We start from the raw sequence: 15,245 nt of genomic DNA, 5'->3' as shown, positions 1-15,245 counted from the left end.
CTCACACACCGTAGATCACCGGATTTCCCTAAACGCAAACTGCACTCCGGCACTTCAGTTTAACCCCGAATCCACCGCCCCATCGTCGCACGCATCTCTCTCCCATCCCAGTATCCCACCCCGCAGGCCCAAACCAAACCAAAATAAAAAACAAAAAACGCTGTCCTAAAAAAACTCCTAAACCCACCCGAGAACCCCCTCACCGTTCCCCCCACCGACACGCGGGCCCGCCCCTCCTCCTGGCCCCACGCGTCAGCCACAACCCCCGGAGAACAACCCGCGGAACACGCGGCGCCGTGCCCGACGCATGATGACTTCCAAACGGTAGCAGCAGGAGAGAGAGAAGAGAGAGAGAGAGAGACCCAAACCCGATCCCGAACTGGGGCATTCCGTTCACGAGCTCTCCGCCTCTCTCCTCCTCACCAATTTTCGAAACAGCGAGAGCCAAAAAGACAAGGCGCTCCTCCTCCTCTCAGATTAGAAACCCCAGCGAGAGAGAGAGAGAGAGAGGGAGAGAGAGAGAGAGAGAGGGAGGTGCGTGAATTGGCGGCCGATCTGGCCCGGGGATGGGGGCAGCGGAGGAGCAGCTGAAGGAGCTCGGGGAGAAGCTGGAGGCGGCGCCGCCGGACCCGGCCGACGACCTCGCCAAGCTGCTCGAGGTGAGGACTTGTTACTGCTCTTTGGGAGGTTCGGTGCTTGGGTTGGGTTGGTTGGTTGCTTTTGCTTTGGCGTTGTGGAGGAGGGGAGGGGGGTGTGAGGTTGCGGGTTTTGGGTGGATCTGTGGGCGAATTCGGCAGGTTTAGGGTTTAGGGCGGTGGGGGATTGTGGTGGGGTTTTGGGTTCGAATTAGGGTTTTTGGTGATGGAATTTGGTTGCTTTAGCTTGAAATTAGCTGTTTGGGACTCGGGAGGGTGTCCAAGGCACGGTTTATGTGCAGGTGCCGGGTAATTAGGAGACGAAGGTTTGTTTTTTTGGGTGAGATTTGGGAGGCCGCGTTTCTGCTGGAATTGGCGGTGTACGTGGTGCGTTTTGCTTGTAGTATTGTTCCCGTTCTGTGTTTGGTGGGACTACTCGGGAGGCAAGGCATTTTCTGCTGGAGCTTGGCGTGTTAGAGGTTTTGGGTGATGAATTGCAATGCTGCGATTTGGAGCTTTTTGTCGTGCTGGATTAGGGAGGTTCAGTTTTGTCGTGCCAGATTAGGGTTTATGGGGTTTTAGTGGTGAAAGACGCTAGTTTCGTGGCGTGCTGTTGCGGTTTTACTATTGCAAGTTCTTCACTTTTGTAGGTTGGTTCTGTGGTGGATTGACATTTTGTACTGAAGAAGAGAAAAATCTGATTTTTGGTCAGTGAGCTGACTTTTAAGTAAATTAATTTCATGTTCATGTGGAAACTTATAGACCTAGGACATATTACATATTAGAGTTTTGCCTTCATATCTATAAGTATTTTATGTCCTGTTGATACCACATTTCTGTCTTCATAATTTTATAGATAATTTTTTTAGAATAAATTTAATTTGTTTATCTTGTCAAAAAATTTTATGGTCTGAACTATTCAGACACCAGCTCATTTGAGTTAATATAATGAATCTTGCTTATTCAGCCAATTTAAGGTACAAGATTTTAGAAGGTAGGTGTTTTTCAAATTAGGGTTTTGCTGCTGGAGTTGATGGTTTAGCTTGAATGATAGTTGTGGGCTTCCCAAAATAAAAAATGCGTTGGGTAATTCGGAGTTAATGGTTCGGAAGCTGTGTTTCTGTTGTAATTAGTGATTTCCTTCTAGGTGTTTCTTTGCTTCTTTTGGCTGATTAGATTTTCTATAGGGACTAAGAACATAGTGAACTTTAACTATGTTAAGGTTTTGGGTGCTCAATTGTGCAGTGGTGGGACCCATGTGTATTTTTGGCTTGTTTTGTGTGCTTAATCGCTTATCGTTAGGGTTTTGGGATCTTAGTATATTAAAGCTTAACATTGTAGTGGATTGGTGTTCAGTAGTTAAGCGGAAATGCAAAAAGCACTTCTAGACCTATGATAATGTTTATATGGCAATTTTGTCGGCTAGCAGTACATTGATTTCTATGGTCACATGGTATTATTTCTCAGCAATGTTCTTAGAATAAAGTTACTTGGTAGGTTCTCATTCGAATCCTACTTTTTAGATCCCAAAATCTGAAACTGGTGGACTCTTTGTATCCCGACACTTGTCTGTTGTGGGGGTAACATTGAGTGCTTTTCTAACTGTATGCTCTTAGATTACTTCTGTTTTGTTCTAATCAGCTAGGAAAAATGGCAGTTGGCCAACATTGTACCCTAGTTTAAATTTTTGACCAATGTATTGTATGTGCTGGTGCCAATAACTCTATGCTATTGGATATTGTGATGTAGATCGGATTATCGAGTTTGCAGTTAGAGACAGCCACTATCTTTATTGAAGGATCATCAGCTACTTTATCTGTAAATGAAATTTTTAGGCAGTAATGATACTTGTGGAAATGCACTTGGGTGATTTGATTGACACCTATATATTAACTAGGCCATTTTGGTAGGTTTAGGCACACCTATTTTTAGGTTTGGAATCCGTAATGCCAGTTCATCTGAATTGCTCTTGTGTTTACTGTGGTTCTGCTATTGTTTAGAGTGAATCAGGTCATTGTTCTTTCCTTGTTCTCTTTGCCTTGGTATGGAACCTTTCAGCTAGCGCCCGATTTGAAATAGTTAGGAGGGATCATATCTTTTGAACTTGCTTAGGTGTTACACTGTTACCTGGATTCATTCGACTGCAACTATTGTACTCCAGAAACAAGTAGTTTGCATGTGAAACTTCCCCCTTAGTAATCAGCCATTTTGGTTTGTTTAGCTGAAGCAGATAGGCTTTAAGCTTGGTTAAAAATCTAAAAAATACACTTTTTTTTATAAGGGGCACTGAAATTTTGTTGGTATTAATGACTGAAGAAAGTTGATTCTTAAGAATATGGTTATCTGCTATGTAGTACTGTTCCTAGAACGGGTCACAGGGAGTAATAGCAGTAGTACAGTACCGACTATATTTGATTGCCTATTAATTGGTCCAACTCATTGATGGTTCACTTGACATTTAAAGGATATCATTTTTGTTGTATACATGCCTGATTGTGTATACTAATTTGTCAAACAAAAGAATTAATATGGTCATTTGGTTGGACAGCCTGACTGGCTTGCATCTGTAGCAATACTAACTGTATGCTTGAAATGCTTCCTCCTTGCTTAAGTAAGCTCTGGATATGCTATTAATGCTGATCGTACTGCAGCAAGCTGCAGAATGCCTACATGGAGTAGAGCAGTCACCAGGTCCCTCAGTGATGGAAACTATCCAACCATGTCTAAAGGCTGTTGCCAGAGATGAATTCTTGAAACACCACGATGAAGATGTCAAAGTACTATTGGCAACATGCTTCTGTGAAATTACAAGAATAACTGCTCCTGAAGCTCCATACAGTGATGATGTCTTAAGGGTATTATTATCATTTATCATCAAGCATCCTTCCAGAAAGCAATATACTAATTATATTTGACTCGGTTTACTATATTTATTCAACATTTGAGGATTATTGTTAATTTCATTTGCAGGACATGTTTCATCTGATTGTGGATACATTTAGTGGACTCAATGATGTTAATGGTAAATCCTTTGGCAGGAGAGTTGCTATTCTGGAAACAGTTGCGAGATACCGAGCATGTGTTGTCATGTTAGACCTTGAATGCAATGATCTAATTGCAGACATGTTCCGATCTTTTTTAGAAATTATCAGGTAATACTTCTGTATCCATTTGGATGTAATGTTGTTGGTTTTATATACTTCACCGCACATGGACTAGTTTCCACATTTTGTTCATTGTTGCACATGACTTATTTTATCATGCTTGTTTCTAATTATTTTTAAAAAAATGTTCAATAGAATTCAAGTATGAGTTCACGAAGTGCTGTTTTAACTTCTGTTTGAGGACTAAGATGTGTACTTACTCATTTTCAATATATGCACTGCGTAAAGGACTTGTTTGTAAATTCAAATCTAGAGGACCATATTTACTGGCATTTGAATGACATACCTATTTGATCAGTATTAAGGCATTTTTTGAGAAGTCATGATACAGCTATCGACCCTTCAATTTCCAAAGAGAAGTTAATGAGTGGATGCCCACATTTACACTCATGCAGGTTAACATGCAGTTTTGATATATGGGGTGCTGCTCTATATGTTTTAAACATTGATTTCTTTGAACTCTTGCAGTTTAGGAAGCCCATATATGCTAACAACCTCAACTTAGAACACCGCATCAACCATCTCTCCTCATTCCATCACGAGTGTAGTTATAGTATGCTGTTTCATGGAGCCAAGTTATTTGACATGTAAAATATTTCATTCTATTGTACTAAATCAGAAGCACACAACCAGAAATTATTGACTATAAGACTATTAATGCTACCAAGTGACATACACGCAATATTGCTGCTAGTTGATAGCTTAAATATTTTACTCATTGTGTTTTGAATTGATGCAGTGACAATCATGAGCCAAATATTGTAAATTCAATGCAATCAGTAATGGCCCTAATTATAGATGAAAGCGAGGATATAGAGGAAAGCCTTCTCAATGTACTTCTATCAACTTTAGGCCGGAAAAAAACTGTGAGTGCCTTCCATTTTTAAAGCTTTTTTTGGACCTATTCTGTGATTTGTTAGAGAAACTGCTTCTCTATTATTTTGTCCTTTTCCTTTACTTATTCCTTCAATAAGTCTTAATGTGCAATTTTTTTTTTTAATCTCTAGGGTGTTTCTTTGCCTGCACGCAAGCTTGCTCGCCATGTTATAGAGCACTCTGCAGGAAAACTTGAACCATACATAAGGAAGATTCTGACATCATCCTTGGATGGGGATGGTACTTCTACCAATAATAGCATTGACCATCACGAAGTCATATTTGATTTGTACCAGTGTGCTCCAAAGGTTCTTAAAGTGGTGGTACCTTATATAACTGGGGAACTGCTGGTATGTAGAACCTTACTTATATACTTAAAGCAATACTGTGCAATATGAAATAATTATTGCCTGGGGAACAGAAAATAATCTTCCATCTTCCGGAAAAAAAATCCATATATCTTAATTTAAGTGACCAAATTTTGGTTTGTCTTTGTTAATTAGAGTTTGTAATTGGCATTTTCTAGGCAGATGAAGTTGAAACTCGGTCTAAAGCAGTTGAAATACTTGGCGAACTTTTCTCTTTACCTGGAATCCCTATCTTGGAATCATTTAAATCTCTTTTCGATGAGTTCCTGAAGAGATTGACTGACCGAGCTGTAGAAATTCGTGTTTCTGTAATTGAGCATTTGAAAAAATGTCTGATGTCAAACCATTCCCGTCCTGAAGCTCAAGAGATTATCAGTAAGTAGCTATTTGCTGAATAGCTGATAATATAATCTGAATGTGCCATCATTTGTGCTTGTACTGATGGTTGTCTCCTTGGCAGAGGCACTTTGTGACAGATTGTTGGATTATGAGGAAAATGTGAGAAAGCAAGTGGTAGCTGCTATTTGTGATGTAGCTTGCCATTCACTTGGTGCAGTCCCAGTTGAAACTATCAAACAAGTTGCGGAGCGTGTCCGTGATAAATCAGTTAGTTCTGTTTGCCCCTTGCTGCATCTTTCAATATTTATGTTTGATGAATATAATCTGTACGATTCACTTGAATGCATGGTGTATAATTGTTTTTTTAAAAAAATCAGGTTTCTGTGAAGTGCTATACCATGGAGAGATTGGCTGACATCTACAAGTTCTATTGCCAGAGTGGTTCTGATAGCTCAGTAAATTCTGATGATTTTGAGTGGATTCCTGGAAAAATATTAAGATGCCTCTATGACAAAGATTTTAGGTAAGGGTACTTAATATCCTTGTGGCGATTTGTATTATGCTTTATATACAAACCTGTAAACTGCTCAATATTTATGATCAGATGTCATGCTTCCTCAATCCCCATTGTACATGCAAGATATCTTGCTGTTCTTTGCTTACCTCTAAGATATGCTCTATGTACTACTCCATCTATAATGTTTCATGCTTCCTATGGTACTCTTCCATGATATTTTCTTAATAGCATTTCACATTGCTCTTTCACCAACACATCAGACAAGAATTCCATAACATCACCTTTTCTTTCTGTGGCAAGATATTGTGGTTAGGTGATGCCCATTGATTTGTTTGATTTATTTGATGCAGACCAGAGTCAATTGAATCAATTTTATGTGGTTCATTGTTCCCACCAGAGTATCCAACAAAGGAAAGAGTGAAACATTGGGTAACTGCTGTCACACATTTCGACAAAGTTGAGATGAAAGCTCTCGAGCAAATTTTTCTGCAAAAACAGAGGTCTGGCACTATTTTTACTTTCTAGAGATCGTTTAGTTTGATAAATTGTCTCTCTCTCTCTGATATATTGTTGCTTCTTCAATTTCAGGCTACAACAAGAAATGCTGAAGTACATGTCCCTTCGACAGACAAGCCAGGTTGGTGAATCTTGAATAGTCAAATGCACTACAGAATTACTGTCTGTTCTATCACTATCTTATCAGTTCCTTTTGCAAGCAGGAAGATACCCCTGATATGAAAAAAAAGATCCTGGGGTGTTTCCGGAGCATGTCTCGTTTGTTCAATGATCATACAAAGTCTGAGGAGTACTTGAACATGCTTCATCAGATAAAAGATGCCAACATCTGGAATATATTCACAAGCTTGCTTGATTGTTCAACAACATTCAACGAAGCTTGGTCTCTTCGGGTACCTGCTACTCCATTTGATTTACAGATTACAGATGATTATTTTGTTTGGCTTGCAATATGAAATAGAAAAAAGAGCAGTATATGTTAAGAAAAAGAATTCTTTTAGCTTGTTTGCAACACTAGCTTTTCTTCTTTGTGGTTCCATTTATCTCATCCAGTGCTGCATGTAGTCAGGTATAGTTGCCTCTATAATAGTTATTTTATTGTATTTTCTGCATTATTCTTGACCAATATGAACTCTTCATATGAAAAAAAGGGTGTATACTTGACTTTTTTTATTGCTTTTCAGTTACCTAATTTGATTTACTTGTATGCTGCTATATTTGAATATTATTTGTAATCTGCAGGTTGATTTGCTAACGAAACTTGGTGAAAAACATGCATTACATGATTTTGTGAGCACGTTGTCGATGAGATGCTCATATTTACTTGTGAACAAGGAATATGTCAAAGAGATCCTTTCTGAAGCTTCTGACCAAAAATCTACTGGGAATACAAAACTTATGTCATCATGCATGGATCTTTTAACGGTATGATTTGTTGAAACGTTTTGGTCATCCTTTCCTGCCATGAAGGAAGCATGCAACAACTAGTTCAGGAGTTGCCTGCGTGGGGTTGTGTGGTAATTCCATTGTTAGGCTAGCTAGCAAGGAGCATTGCTGTTGAAAGACCATTGTCAGGCTAGCTAGCAAGTAACCGTTACTAGATTACTTATGTTTATGAATGCCCGATATTTTTCTTCCTGAGCAAGTTTATCTCTTCTATATCCCTTGTGTGTATTTGCTTTATCATGCTTCAGCAGGACAGTTCCCATTACTTCTTGTTTTACACATTGCAGGCAGTATCTAGTTTCTTCCCTTCACTTTTGTCTGGACTTGAAGAAGATATCATTGAGCTCCTGAAGGAGGATAATGAACTACTTAAAGAGGGTATTGCTCATGTTCTGTCGAAGGCTGGTGGCAACATTCGTGAACAACTAGCTTCATCAAGGTGCAACTTTTGTGAAATGAATGAGACATTATTCTTTTCACTACTTAATAAGGATATAAGAGTATAGAACTAAGATGCTGTGCCTTCTGTTTCAGTTCCATTACTCTTCTACTAGAGCGGCTATGTTTGGAAGGAACACGGAAGCAGGCAAAATACTCTGTTCATGCTTTGGCTGCTATAACAAAAGATGATGGCCTGATGTCTCTATCTGTTCTTTACAAGGTTCAAATTTGTTGTTAGCTGTTTCTTCTTGGATCATATATTTGAGATTTCTAACATGTTATGCTCTACATTCGTAACCTTGCAGAGGCTTGTGGACTTGTTGGAGGAAAAGAAAGTGCATTTGCCATCCATCTTACAATCCTTGGGGTGTATAGCTCAGATAGCAATGCCAATTTTTGAAACAAGGGGAGAAGAGATAATAAATTTTATAACTAAAAAAATTCTTGACTGCAATGATGTAAGACTTACGCTCTTTAAATTTCTCCTTTCCTTCTCCATTTTATTTCCATTTTTATTGCAATTCGGAGTGCATCACCAGGATTCGGGCGACGTTTCTGCTCATAAATCTGAATGGAGTGATAGTACTCAAAGTTGTTTATTGAAGGTTAGTGAAATTATGGTTTTATAGGTCTCACTTCAATCCATCCATCAAAGTTAATTGACCTCTACATGTTGTTTTGTATTTTCTTCCTAGATTTATGGCATTAAAACTTTGGTGAAGAGCTGTCAACCTTGCAAAGATGCTCAAGCACATCCGGGAATTGAAAAATTAATGGGCATCCTTAAGAATATCCTTACATATGGTGATATTTCTGCAAATATGATTTCAAGGTAGCAAACTACCAACAGATATGCTTTTTAATGTGCCATTCTTCTCTCTCTCTTTGTCTGTGTGTTTGGTTATTTCTCACTACTCCATTACTTGCAGCACTATTGATAAGGCCCATTTGAGGCTGGCGGCAGCAAAAGCTGTTCTCCGCTTATCAAGACAATGGGACCACAAAGTGCCTGTTGATGTATTCTATTTGACTCTCAGGATTTCACAGGTATGCGTTGTGCATAATACAGCTTAGCATACTCTTACTGTTCCTTTCACATGATTCACTTGTATCTTCTTTGGAGATTTATGGTTTCTTTTATTACCAGGATGATGTTCCTCAGGTGAGGAAATTATTTCTTAGTAAAGTACATCAATATATTAAGGAAAGGGCCTTGGATGCAAAATATGCTTGTGCTTTCTTGTTAGCTATGGATGATTATCATGCCCCACAGTATGAAGAGGTTCATACTCTAAACTCGAAAAATTAATTGATTTCCACCACTGTACTCATTCTAATATGTTTCTTTAATTCTTTTGTTTTCTTTCCCTTCTCAGTTTAAGCACAACATAATTGAGGTTGCGCAGATATGCCAGCAAGTTAAGATGCGCCAACTTTCTGTCCAAGCGGAAACAAATGTGCTCACTGCTTATCCAGAATATATGATTTCCTATTTGGTTCATGCCCTCTCTCATGATCCATCATGTCCTAACATTGAAGAGCATGAGGATGTTGAAGCATTTGGTCCAATTTACTGGTATCTAATAATGGCTCAAAGTTTTTTTTTCTAATGCTTATTACCAATTTACCATTAGTTTGCTTGTTCTTTTCTTTCTTTGGGAACAGATGGCTGGGGCTCTGTTTATTCATCCTTGAGAGGAAAATAGAATTAGTCACACTATACCCATCCAAGAGAACAAACGAAGAAAAGGGGCAACATAACACTCACCCAAGCAAAACCACATCAATACACAAGCCTTGGCACCAACACTACCCTGCTACTCAACAACTTATGAGACTCTTCCCAACATATTGACTTTGGGACCCTTCTCCTTGCTGATCTATTAAAAAGAATAGCCACGGTCATGCTTGGAGGAAAAGAATACTTTAAGCTCCAAACATAATGACCAGTTCATTCACATAGTGCCTCTGTTTTAATCTGTCTATTGAATTTTTTACCCATGTAACTTATAGAGAACTAATTTCCGTCCATCATTAAATCATGCTTTATAATCACTCAGGGTTATAATCACTTGGGGGTAGAAGCAACTCTAGTAATGTTGTTTAATTGATGCCCTCAACTCATGGAAATATGAGACTTTTAAATCGTTGGTCAATTATCTGCTATCTTCTGAAAGAGATCAGATGATTTTATTTCTTCAACGATATCATTGTAATGGCGTTGCGTTTTTCTTCATAGTACCACTTGATCACTGCTCAAATACACTGTACATACAAGTGTATGCTGCTGTAACTAATTCCACTTTCAATTCTAAGTTTGCGTGTGAAACATCAGATTGCTAACCCTAAAGGTGCAAATAACATTTGGGATGGATTTGTTATGAGAAAAGTCAATTAGAGCCCAACTTTATTCCAGTAAAAAATGTCAATTAGCTCAATTCAAAATCACACTTATGGCTGTTAAATTATGGTCTCTTGGCAGACTCTAGTTTGTTCTGTGATTGTTGAATTTTGAGAATAATAAATCGAATGCAATACCCTCGTAAATTCTTGTAGCTGAAATTGTTGCTGTACTTGCATATATATGCTTATCAAAAAGCTCTTTCCAGGCGATTGCATCTGCTTCTTTTGATCCTCCTGGGGGAAGAGGGTTTGCAGCACAGTGTACCAGGCATGAAAAAGGAGAGCTTCACAACAATAGTATCTATATTTAAAAGTATCAAATATTCCCAAGATGTGGTTGATGTTAACAAGACCAAGGTGTGAAAATGTTTTAATTAATGAGTTCATTTGTTTTAAATTTGTGCTGATCCACTGTAATACATCTTGCTTGCTATTTGGTATGACTTAGATTTGAAGTATGTTGTTTGCAGACACTGCATGCTATTTGTGATCTTGGTATCCTTATTGGAAAGAAATTATGTCAAGAGCAGATAAATATATCAGAAGCTCAAACAGTTTCACTGCCCAGTCAACTTTATGCGCCAGTTCAGAAGGATCAGAATGAAAATTCTGTGGTATGTCATATATGCTTGTTAAGCCTGTGACAAAGCATGAAACAACCCATTCATTTAAGACTTGCTTTACAGTTTGTGTCACTTTCTTGCCTTTTCTCTTCTAGGCTTCTTATTTTGACATTATATGATATTTTGTAGGAGAGTGATGAGCAGATATGGCCGGGTTGCGAGAATGTGTTGGCCCATTTTGAGGCTCTTATGACAGCAAAGTCTGCTGAGGTACATAATGCTTATTTTTCTGTCCATACTGTGTCTCAGCATCAATTGTCTGCTGGCTTTTGACGTTAGATCTTTCTCTCCGTCCAGGTTGAATCTCCCAAGGATAAGATGCTTATAGATGAGACTGATGAATTTGGTAATGAAGTTCCTCTAGGAAAAATTGTGAAAATTTTAAAATCTCAAGGAGCAAAAAAGGCTGGGAGAAAGCAGAAGACAAAATCTGGTTCAATAAACATGGAAAAAGATGATGATGTCTTGGGACTGGTTAGAGAAATAAACTTGGACAATCAAGAAAATTTGGGGGAATCAGAAAAGAGCAAACCAAAGAAAAAGCGGATGGATGCAAAAGAGAGTAATGACAAGCCTGTAGATTTTTCAACACCAAAACGCAAGAGATCAGTTTCTAAGAGTAGACCACATTCAACGAAAGGCAACAAATACAGTGATGAGCTTCTACTGCAGTCTGTTGACCCAGATGAAACTATCAACTCATTTGAAAATAAGGTTGAGGGGGCCAAAAAAAGAGATGACTCGGTTGATACTGAGTTGGTAACATCGCCTGCTAGTGTTAAAACCCCTGTATCCAAAGGGAAAAAGGGTGCTAAGAAGCCCCACGCTGAAATCTTGAGTAGTAGTCCAAAGGTAATTTCTTTCCATCTGTATGGCTGTATCTATTGGATCTACAGGTGAAAATCAGGTTCTGATTCATTGATTTTTGTTGAACTCTTGCAGAAGTCTGATGAGGCAGGCAGTAGTAAGCGAACTGTTGATTCGGGAAGTTTAAATGGGTCGATCAAAAGGCAGAAGCCAAAATTGGTTTCTGGTCTAGCAAAGGTTGTCTCTATTGTTTTCTTTTGTTCTGTAAGAAATTCTGACATGTCGAGAAATTTCATGCAATATTTCAATTAAAATCACTAGAATAAAGTATGTGTGCCAATGGTATTCACTTTGTTCAACTCCAGTGAAAATTTCATTCAAACATCATTACTAAGAACCAATTAATGCCTGCAGTGCACAACACATGACACAGGCAGTGAGGACCTGATTGGAAAGAGAATAAAAGTTTGGTGGCCGTTGGATAAGAAGTGAGTTCTCTATCTGTGTTATTCTTCATGTGCTATCTAATTTCTGAAGATGGCCTAGATTTTAATTGCTTTTTTCTTTACCAGATTTTATGAAGGTGTTGTGGAATCTTTTGATTCATCAAAAAGAAGACACACGGTATGTTCCCTCAAATGGTGCATTAAATTATCGACATGTTGTATCTATTTGATCCATTTTATTGTCACAAATATAAGTATGGAAAGCAATGAATTGCTTTGCACCTTTTCATTTTGTCAATTCTATATGAAGATAGTAGAATGCTTGGTGCTCAGCCACTATTGTCATGGGCATTAGGCCAAGGGCCACGGTCCACAGTCGGACCAAATAAGGTCATGGCCGGGGAGACACGTGTAGAGGAGGAGGAGGTTTCCTTAGAGATATGATTTATTTAGAGTAGTTGGCTATCTATTAGATTGGATGGTTAGGTGCTGGCCTATATATAAGAGACATTCAGGAATTTGTCTGGTCTAGTGGAATTGAGCAATGAATTTCAATCTATAAATCTCTCCCTCAAGTTCTTCACCCCCAACTTATAGTCCTCTCATCACTAGCAGCCGATGCCACCAGGTTATCCTTCAGGCTACAGTAGTGTCAACCACTATGAGCACATAAACAACATGCAACAGTTGTATGATTTATAATTCTAGTTCAAACTGGAATATAATTCTAAGTTGTAATGCACCATATACCAGATATATTTAAAAGACTGCTTCTCTACATAGGTGCTATATGATGATGGAGATGTTGAAGTGCTTAACCTAGCTAAAGAAAAGTGGGAAATTGTTGCAAGTGATGACCCGCCTGTAAAGGTATAGCATGGTAAATTGTGTCATAAAAACTCTCTTTAAATTAGGTCATAGTTTTTTTTTTGTTTATTGTTGTTTACAAATTATTGCAGGCCCGAAAAAAGGATCATTCAGGGAGAAACCAAGGACGGTAAGCTGGATTTTCCTCTTGCATATAGTGCACTGCATAATAAACTTCACTGGAGCATCTGGGAAAATGTCCTGTACAGCACTGGGGAATTAGGCATCCTGAACAGTAATTAGTTCAACAACTAAACAAAAAGTGCTATCTCCTGACTACATCTTGCATTTTATCATAGAATAAGATGATTCTAGAATCCTCATGTAACCAAGAGGAACAAACGATGTCTTATGCCACCTGAACTAGCTCCTCCATATTTAAGACCTCTAATTATTTCATACTGATACGTGTGTCATAGACATCAGTTTGTTTGATATGTAATCTGAACTTGCAGAGCTCAGGATAAAAGCATTACCAGCAGCAAGCAAACTCCGCCGCCTGAACAAGAGAAGTCAAAAAAGAGGTAAGCCCATATAAAATGATTAGACTTGAAAACCTTGGTGCAATTGGTCTTACCCCTATCTTGCAGGCCCTCACCCCCAAAGAGGAAAGGCAAACCAAAAGGACTGCCGAAAAACAAACGCAGAAAGATAGGGGGTAAAAGTTCTGTTGATGCTGCCGGTGATGCGAATATTGATTCGGATTCATCAAGTTCTCTCGCACACTCAGATTCTGATAATGATAAAAAATCTGGTATGATAATTTGGGGTTGATTTTATGGTTCACTGTTTACCCATAATCTGCATGCTGTTTCTTGCAAGGAAGTTGAGAGCACAATTGTTCTGTTATCTCAGATGGACGCAATGAGAAAGAAGTAGTAGTAGCCAAGAAAGCAAAAGCTGAGAAAGTGTCTGGCAAAGGTGATGAGCCAAAAGAGGAGGAACCTGATGACCATAATTTAAACAGCAAGGAGGAATCTGACAACGAGACTCTTGTAAGAAAATCGCCTGTGCTCTGAACCTATTGTACCAGTCTTCCTCATTCTTACTGTTACAGTTCTTTTACTGTTTGTGTTAAATGTGCAGAGTGTCTGGAAAAAACGCACAGCTAAAGCAACATAGGCTTTGCTTTCTCGGTTGATTATTCTTCGTAGGATGCAGATTTCACGGGCAGCGGATGGGGATGTGGATATCTCATTTAATTGACCTTGGAATTGACAGTTGTGATGTAGAAAATGTTCTTTGCAATAGCAACAGGTTTAGTATAGAAGAGCAGTGGAATAGGATTTGCTTCTAATGTTACTAGATGCTAGAACTTGTTTCCAACTTAATTAGCTATGGCATTGTGCCCTGGAATTTCATTGTATACGTATCCTTGAGAGGGCCACAGGTCATGTAACATATCCGTTTAGCATTATTTTGCAGGAATAGTGATTATGTGTTAAAACTCATGTAGAAATGTTGTAAACAATAAACAATGGTTCTTGGATTGTACTGTACAACTAGAATGGGCATCCCAATTTTGGGGTGCCTTATTCTGAAGCAGCAGATTTTGCATGTAGAATGTGACATGTGAGTTGATACTTCAGATGCTGTATCACAGCATATGCTTGTGTTGAACATTATTTCTGTTTTCTGAACTGGTTAGCACTTACTTCATCCGTCCTAAAATATAAGGAGTTTTGGACGGAGGGGATATTTCCTAGTGTAACGAATCTAGAGTGTTCCATCCGTACAAAATTTCTTATATTTTGGGACAGATGAGTAAATCGGTAGATCCTATATTAGGGCTCTGTTCGGGAGGAGTCCTCCCCGGCACGCAAAATGAAGTCTATTATTACATGATTAATTGAGTATTTGCTATTTTTTTTTAAAAATGGATTAATATGATTTTTTAAAGTAACTTTTGTATAGAAATTTTTTATAAAAAACATACTGTTTAGCAGTTTGAAAAGCGTACGCGTGAAAAAGAGAGAGATGGATTGGGTACTACTACTACCGAACGCAGCCTAGGTTTGGTGTTATGATGTTAAGTTTGAGCATAATAATGATATTCTGTCCTAAGAGTTTTGACTCCAGTGTAACCATCTGTACAAAGTTCAACTGAGTTCAGATGTATGAATCATTGAAACTTGAACCAGTACATTTTAAAATTTTCCAGAAACACAGCATTAGCCGTGTATTACTGTCAAATTTGTTACAGGGTTCACACAAAACTAGACGCAAACAGGGCAGTAACTAGTACTAACGAAAAATCTCTCTAAATCTGTTATTTTGACCAAATCCTAAGGTCTGCGC

General features: G+C 38.5%; 1 protein-coding gene across 2 annotated transcripts; it reads left to right on the top strand.

Moving 5' to 3' along the window:
• The first annotated feature begins 376 nt into the window (after positions 1–376).
• On the top strand, positions 377–14,535 carry LOC9268318 (sister chromatid cohesion protein PDS5 homolog A). 2 transcript variants are annotated; one of them, XM_015788163.3, is made up of 33 exons: positions 377–659; positions 3,287–3,490; positions 3,606–3,787; positions 4,539–4,665; positions 4,807–5,025; positions 5,202–5,418; positions 5,504–5,649; positions 5,760–5,905; positions 6,250–6,399; positions 6,488–6,536; positions 6,619–6,807; positions 7,157–7,339; positions 7,648–7,799; positions 7,895–8,021; positions 8,107–8,259; positions 8,341–8,406; positions 8,497–8,633; positions 8,731–8,848; positions 8,949–9,083; positions 9,178–9,377; positions 10,411–10,561; positions 10,675–10,818; positions 10,957–11,037; positions 11,125–11,679; positions 11,770–11,871; positions 12,049–12,122; positions 12,207–12,258; positions 12,864–12,950; positions 13,040–13,077; positions 13,403–13,471; positions 13,538–13,701; positions 13,803–13,942; positions 14,034–14,535. In XM_015788163.3, exons 1-33 carry the CDS (start codon positions 567–569, stop codon positions 14,067–14,069), a joined length of 4,686 nt encoding a protein of 1,561 aa, XP_015643649.1. In that variant the 5' UTR covers positions 377–566; the 3' UTR covers positions 14,070–14,535. The 2 variants fall into 2 exon arrangements, with proteins under 2 accessions (XP_015643649.1, XP_025881840.1); XM_026026055.2 differs by having other exon boundaries at positions 8,107–8,406.
• The last annotated feature ends 710 nt before the right edge of the window (positions 14,536–15,245 follow it).

The sequence above is a fragment of the Oryza sativa genome, chromosome 6 (genome assembly GCF_034140825.1).
Source record: "Oryza sativa Japonica Group chromosome 6, ASM3414082v1".
Lineage (NCBI taxonomy): Eukaryota > Viridiplantae > Streptophyta > Magnoliopsida > Poales > Poaceae > Oryza > Oryza sativa.
The sequence above is the reverse complement of the archived record's forward strand: the minus strand, read 5'-3'. Positions and strand labels throughout refer to the sequence as shown.